The sequence below is a fragment of the Arachis ipaensis genome, chromosome B07 (assembly GCF_000816755.2).
Source record: "Arachis ipaensis cultivar K30076 chromosome B07, Araip1.1, whole genome shotgun sequence".
Lineage (NCBI taxonomy): Eukaryota > Viridiplantae > Streptophyta > Magnoliopsida > Fabales > Fabaceae > Arachis > Arachis ipaensis.
This window is the reverse complement of record NC_029791.2, coordinates 16,301,266-16,308,260: the sequence shown is the minus strand read 5'-3', so window position 1 is coordinate 16,308,260 and position 6,995 is coordinate 16,301,266. Positions and strand designations below refer to the sequence as shown.

The 6,995-nt window shown below is 34.4% G+C and overlaps 2 protein-coding genes across 2 annotated transcripts; both read right to left on the bottom strand.

Moving 5' to 3' along the window:
• LOC107606797 lies at positions 243–1,625 on the bottom strand. Its single transcript, XM_016308816.2, has one exon. The coding sequence runs from the start codon at positions 1,622–1,624 to the stop codon at positions 305–307; it is 1,320 nt and encodes a 439-aa protein (XP_016164302.1). The 5' UTR covers position 1,625; the 3' UTR covers positions 243–304.
• LOC107606796 (glutathione S-transferase T3-like) lies at positions 1,771–3,811 on the bottom strand. Its single transcript, XM_021107715.1, has 4 exons — positions 3,794–3,811; positions 2,768–3,124; positions 2,315–2,684; positions 1,771–1,832 (listed from the first exon to the last, which is right to left on the bottom strand). The coding sequence occupies exons 1-4, from the start codon at positions 3,809–3,811 to the stop codon at positions 1,771–1,773; spliced, it is 807 nt and encodes a 268-aa protein (XP_020963374.1).

Here is a 6,995-nt window from a genome sequence, read left to right as displayed (position 1 = left end):
CTCAACATCAGCTTTTGCGTCATAAACAGTAAATAGGAACTCAAAGCATCTCTCTCTTCTTCATTAGGAAGAACTGACTTTAGTCCCTATTGTGGTCCCACTTAATTAATTAATTAAAATACTTGTAATTAATGTAATTAATTTTTTCTAATAATGTAATTTAAATATTTAAATTTAAAAATAATTCACTATTAAAAGATATTAATATTAAATAAATTCATATATAACAATAATACACAATAGATAATTCGGGGTTACACTAATTTGTAAAATTACTTAATACAAAGAAAAACATAATTAAACTCTATAGTTGACGACAAGCATTGTGAAATTGCCATATGTGTTCAATCAAGTCCTCCTTCAATTGTCTATGCTGCTGCCTATTTCGAAGTTGGGCATTTCGTTGGAGAAATTGATGGTATGGTGCAAAATCTTCCTCTCCCAGCTGAGGTTGTGATAAGCCATTTTCAACATCATCATACTCTAAGCCTTGAGCAAAATTTCCTGCATAACTGTTTCTTTCATCCTCAACAATCATATTATGCAATATAATACAAGCTCTCATTATGTTGGCAAGCTTCTTCTTTTCCCAAAAACGAGCTGGACCACGTATAATTGCAAAGCGTGCTTGCAACACTCTGAATGCTCGTTCCACATCTTTTCTTTGCCCTTCTTGGTATTGTGTAAATAACTTACGTTTCTCACCTTGTGGCTTTGAGATTGATTTGACAAATGTGGCCCATTCAGGATAAATATCATCTGTTAAATAGTATCCCATTGTATAATTATTACCATTAATAGTATAATTTACCTCCGGAGCACGGTCATTTAGAATGTCGTCAAACACTGGAGAATGATCTAACATGTTGATATCATTATTTGAACCAGAAACTCCAAAGAACGCATGCCATATCCAAAGGTCTGAAGATGCTACAACCTCAAGTACTATGGTTGCAACCCCACGATAACCACTCATGTACATACCTTTCCACGCCTTTGGACAATTTTTCCATTGCCAATGCATGCAGTCAATGCTACCCAACATGCCAGGGAAGCCACGACCCTCCGCTATTTGTAGCAGGCGTTGTACGTCATTTGGATTGGGTTTTCGCAAGTATTCATCCTGGAACACGGAAATGACACCTTCAACAAATTTTTCCAAGCATTCAATTGTAGTGCTCTCGCCTATGCGCACATAATCATCAACAGCATCAGCTGCTACGCCATATGCTAACATCCGTATCGCAGCGGTACATTTCTGAAGTGGCGACAAGCCTCTTCTTCCAGTTGCATCAACCCTCTGTTGGAAATACGGATAGACGTTTGAGAGAGCGTCTACTATCCGAAGGAACACATCTCTTCTCATTCGAAATCTCCGTCGGAAAATGTTAGCATTATACACCGGTTCATCTGCAAAGTAATCTTGGAAAAGGCGATCATGTCCTGCTTCTCGATCTCTGTTGATCCATCTACGAGTAATTGGGATAGGGCTTCTATCGATATCTTCTTCTTCTGAATCTTCGAGTAAATACTCATCGATCCAATTATCTATCAGTGTGTTATCTTGCCGTCTTCTTTTGTCATACAAAGCCTCATTAAACATATCATCAAAATTTCTAGCCATATGGAGAAAATGTAATTTTAGTTCTCTGTCGAGGTGAGAAACAAGAGTTGAAGTGGAGTTGTGGAGTCATTGATAGTTGATATTTATAAATGTGTTTGCAATAAGTACCTTAACGGCTAGTTTTGTAACGGCTAGTTTTGCAACGGCTACTTAACGGCTAGTTTTGCAACGGTCACTTTCATGAACAATAACGACACAATAATATTGACTAATTTAAAAACTTACATCAGAAATAAATAAAACAAACTACATCACATACTAGTAATATGCAATAAATAAATAAAAACATACTACATAACTCTACAAATACAAGGAACTATTAAGTAAACCACTTGGCCATTATTTTCTCACATGCAATCTCATGAAGAGCTCGTCGTTTCTCACTCATTGTAGACGTGTCAGCATTAAGTATTTGCATATCCATTTCCCTTTCTTTTGCTTTTATCTCCATTTCTTTAATATACCTCTGAGTTTGTAATTCTTGTTCTTTCATTGCCGCTTGAATTTGTAACTCCTTCTCTTTGATTGCCATCATCTTTGCTCTATGTTCCTTTTCCTCTTCTCTTTCTTTTTCCCTTTCCATTAGTTCCTTTTCTCTAACATTCTTAATATCTTCCATGAGAGATAATTTTTTGACAACCGATGATTTTCTTTCGCTAAAATCTTCAGACATCTGTGCTTTTCCCTTACCTCTTCGCTTGCTCTTCTTTGATCCTTGTTGGCGAACGGGAGAGTCCACACCGGGTTCGTCAGCCAACGGTGTTTCTGGGTTTGATGAGGATGAGTATGCTCCAGTTGCACTAACCTTGGTTCTCTTTGAGCCGCCACTCTGTGTAGGTAGTTGGCTTCTCCATTTTTGCTCCAAGCGAAGCATGTTCCAATGCCTCTCAAAAGTGAACTTTTGACCATAATTTGTGGAATAAAGTTTATAAGCCAACTCCTTTATATCATCAGCGTTCGAACCACTCCTTATGTTTCGACTAGCTTGATCGTAGCAACCAGCAAATTGTGCAACAGCCTTGTTGATCTTATACCATCGTTTCTTACATGCAACTACCCCCTTGTCATGTCGGGGCAAAATTCTACACAGTAGCTATGAATTCGACTCCAAAATGTTTCTCCCTTTTGATCGGTACCAACTACAGGGTCAGTTGAAACATTTAACCATCCACTGATCAGCATCTCATCCTCTTTCCAATTCCAGTGTTGAATACTATCTTGCCTCCGATCTTCAATATCATCATCATTAAGGTCGATATCATCTAATCCACGAGGGTTGGCAAAATCTGAATATTGTGAATTTGGACTAGATTGTATAGGAGTCTGAGAGGATGGGTTAGAAGAGCCACCAACACCAGATGAGTTATGTCTTGATGCACTGAATTGAGTTGGAAACGGCAAGGAAGTTGGAGTAACATTTCCGATAGAGGGGTTAAATATGGACAAAAATGGAAAATGGGGTGTTTGTGAATTTTGATTTTGCGGTTGGAATATAGGAAACTGATTATTATTAGGAGCTTGAAAATTGAAATTAGAAAGATTTTGTGAATTTGGATTTTGAAATGAATTTGGTAGTGTGAAGTTTTGATTTGGAACTTGAGAGTTTGAGGTTTGAGATTGTTGGGTATTTGAAATTTGAGGAAAGTTTTGTAAGTAATTGAAGAAAGAGTTGAGTTGGTTTGGATCAATTTTTCCGAACAAAAAATAATATTAGCAGAACTTTGATTTCGTAAACTTGGAAGAAGATAAAGAAGAGTAGTAGATAATGTGAGAATAGAAGTGTATCTAAGTGGTATATATAGAGTAACAAAATATTAATTTATTAATAATAACGGTAACATAATAACGACTAGTTTTGCAACAGATAATTTTACAACGGCTAGTTTTACAACGGCTAATTTAATATAATAATATAAATATAAATAATATTTAATATTAATTATGATATAAATAATTAATATAAATAATTAATTAATTATTATTTAAATAATTATTATAAATTATTAATTAAATAAAATTATAATTATTTAATTTAATTAATTATTATAATTATTATTAAATTGAATATTATTTAATTATTTAATATAATTATTTATTATAATTTAATTATTTAATATAATTATTTATTTAATTATAATTTTATATGTATTTATTTAAAAAGTAACTTGCCATGTGGCAAGTTACCATTGGTTATGTTTGAGTCCCTGCTCAGAGGGACTCTTCTGCCTTGGCCTCCGTGAAGGAACTCATCTCTCTCCTTCTCCAACGGTAAATTCCACCATGTGTCAGGAAAAAGTGCAATGAGGACCACCCATTGGAGCTGCTCTTATGCTAGTTGAAATTCCCGACGAAGCTCGTCAGTTTTACTACAATAATTATGCTAATATGTTGGTTTTCAAATCAAAGATAAAGAGAACTAAGTTGAAGAAGAATGAAAAGACGGCTATTAACCAAGGTGACGTATGTGGTGAATAAAGTGAAACCGTGGCTAAGGTGGCTAAGTCAGAAGAGCCAATTCGAGAACAACACATGGCTTAAATGGGGTAGAAGACCAAATCTATTGACTTTGCTAACTACGGTGAATACGCTAATGGAGGCATGGTAAATGTTTTCGACGCTAAACTATACTAATTAACAAATAAATTAGTGAATGATGTAAATGAACTATGTAGTTGATTTTTTTAAAACAGATAATGGGATTATCAAATATAATTTGTGTAGTTGGCTTTTTTAAATGTCAAACACGCCTATTGTTGAAAGATGGGGAGAATAGAAACAGAAATTGAAAGGAAAAATTAAAAGTTTCCTAAATCTATGAGCCAAATGAACAAACCTTCGAAGCACTCAGAAAAATTAGGGTTCAATTTGAAGTTGGGCTTTTAGTTGTGGGAGGTGGGCGAAGGCCATCTTCGACGCCCGCTTCTGGAAGTGGATTCACTGAGGAAGGTTTAGACGAAGGATAGAGTCGTTGATCGAGGCGACGCTACCTGACAGCAACATTAGAATCTACCTTTTACCAGAGTCAAGTGATTCCAAAGAGCAGAATCAGAATATTCACCGGCGACTTGGAGAGAAGAGTGGAACCCTAGACTTTGCTCCATTGTCGCCTCTCCTCTCTCTCCTTCCCTCCCGATCTCTGTCTCTCTCTCTCACAAGGCTGGAAACCCTGAACCCTGGCATCCGTAGCTGGCTCTGTGCCTCCCCTAGTGTCCTCCATCTCTTTTCCTATGTGTCGTTGTTATTCTGAATCGGTGGACTCTGGCTCCTATTCGTTCTTCTTGTATGCTCTAATTTTGGTGAGTTTTTTTGTTCTAAATCTGATGAATATGCAGTTGTTCTGAATTTGCTGAGATGGTTTTGTGTCAATCGGCTTTGTTAGGCATATGATACTCTGATTTTGTTCCAAACAAACTACACATACATGCTCAATTTGAATTTCCTAAACTAAATAAATACAACTGAAAATTAAAAAGAGTTATAATGCTCAAGATCAAGATGATCCCTATAATCAATCACCCAAAAAATTGTTTCTTACCGGCGCCTTTTGACTCTGCATCCTACAAATAAGTGATTGGAACAAAACTAGATGTTTCTGACTATACATATAATAGATAGAAGATTTAATCACTGCCAAATTCTTGATATCTCCATTTAGAAAAATTAAATGACAAACCTTATGCATTTGAAAACAAAAACAGTGTGCGTTAAGTACAAACGATTTGTACCAAAGTGATTTTATATCATTTTTTAGCAATTCTCCTCCGCTCACCCTTTACCAAAAAATCAATTTTTTCATTGTAATGTCAAAAACCAAGGACTCAATCAATTTATATGGAACAAAAGTCACATAGGACATTCTTGAATCATATATGAATAGTGAACCATTATAGTTGGCACTTAGCAGAAAGATTTTTTTGTTCTGAAATTTTAGAAATATTTGTCCTTTTAGCTCTCTTGAAGATTACAGAACATGAAAATCAAAAAGAAAAAAATATTACCTACACTTCCTATTTTTTTTTTATTGACGATATACAGATAAAAGTTAAATATAAAGGGAAGAAAGGAATAAGAGAAGATACAAGGAAAGAAAATTGTGGACAATATTGATGTTGGAAGAATGAAGTACAAGAAGATAACTACCATATATTTTTTCTTTTATTATTTGTTTGCAAATGAAGATTATTCATTTTAGAGTCCTATTAATATGTTACGGAAAAAAAATCCTATCAAATGAGGCACCCTAATTGCCAGAAAACATAGCTTCCATTGATAATGATATTAATGCGAGTTAAATGAGGCACCTAAATTGCCACCTTTTTGCCACCAATGAAAAATCACAAGATAGAGTCATTTCTATAATTTGAGTTACTATCACACCCTACCCCTGCATGCAACCTCCTATCATAATTATGTGTGATTAGTTTAGCCGAGACTTAGAATAATTTTAGTGAAAATTTAAGCGAAGATATAGATATTAGGGCACCATATATATTTGTTTAAAAATGTTAGTTTCAGCTGAAATATTATCATTATGATTTTTAAGAATGAATTGTATGAAATATTAAGTACATATAGGACTCTAGTTTAAATTCAAAAAAGTATAACAATGTGCAATGAAAAAGGAATATACCTTTTGTATAAAAAATAAAATTTGCTGTGTATATTAGCATTTGTAATTGAAATTTGATCTAATGTGTTTTTTTTTCTTTTGCATTGTGGCAAGTTTATTTGTAAAACGGAGTAGCGACATCGTATTTTTGGTGTCTGCTTCTAAAAGTAGAGAATTTATGACGAGGGTTGTTACCCCGAATCAAGTGTGACCTTCGGAAGAAGCCGGGCATAGCAAGTAGGGGAGGGATTTGTGCAGGTAATGGCGTTGTATTTTGGGACTGCCATCGAAGTCGGTCATCGGTGGGTAGGAAGTCTTGCATATCGGGTAAGAATTCTGGTCATAGAATTCAACTTTGTTTTTGGTCAATTTGAGACAAATGAAATTGAACATTTAATTAAGAGAATATAAAAGATCATACGAATCACAAAAGAAAGCTCTATTGCAGAGGTGTGGATGAAAAATGGGAGTCTTACACAAGTGTTTTGGTAGTAAGTGTTTTGTTTTGTTCTGTTTATTTACAGGATGGTAAAAATTTGTCTTGAACCGTTTCTAAAAATAAATTTTTTTTTAGATTTCTTTAAAATAAAAACAAAATGATTTTCCTTCCGAAATACTTTTAATTTGTACCTTTTCTTTAACAATTTTCGTCATTAAATTTTACAAGTCACATATTCTAGCATTTGCAACTTTTGAACTCCCACGAAATGGAGTTATTGGAATAAAAAATCTAGAATTATCTTTTTCATTCAAGGCCAGATG

Coding starts and splice junctions, on each gene's coding strand:
- LOC107606796 (XM_021107715.1), bottom strand. Junction 2,685..2,767: donor TAAATGTTTCAACTGACCCT/GTAGTTGGTACC, acceptor CGACATGACAAG/GGGGTAGTTGCATGTAAGAA. Junction 1,833..2,314: donor AAAGAAGAGCAAGCGAAGAG/GTAAGGGAAAAG, acceptor TTTTTAAATTAG/TCAATATTATTGTGTCGTTA.
- LOC107606797 (XM_016308816.2), bottom strand. CDS start 1,624: ATGGCTAGAAATTTTGATGATATGTTTAATGAGGCTTTGTATGACAAA.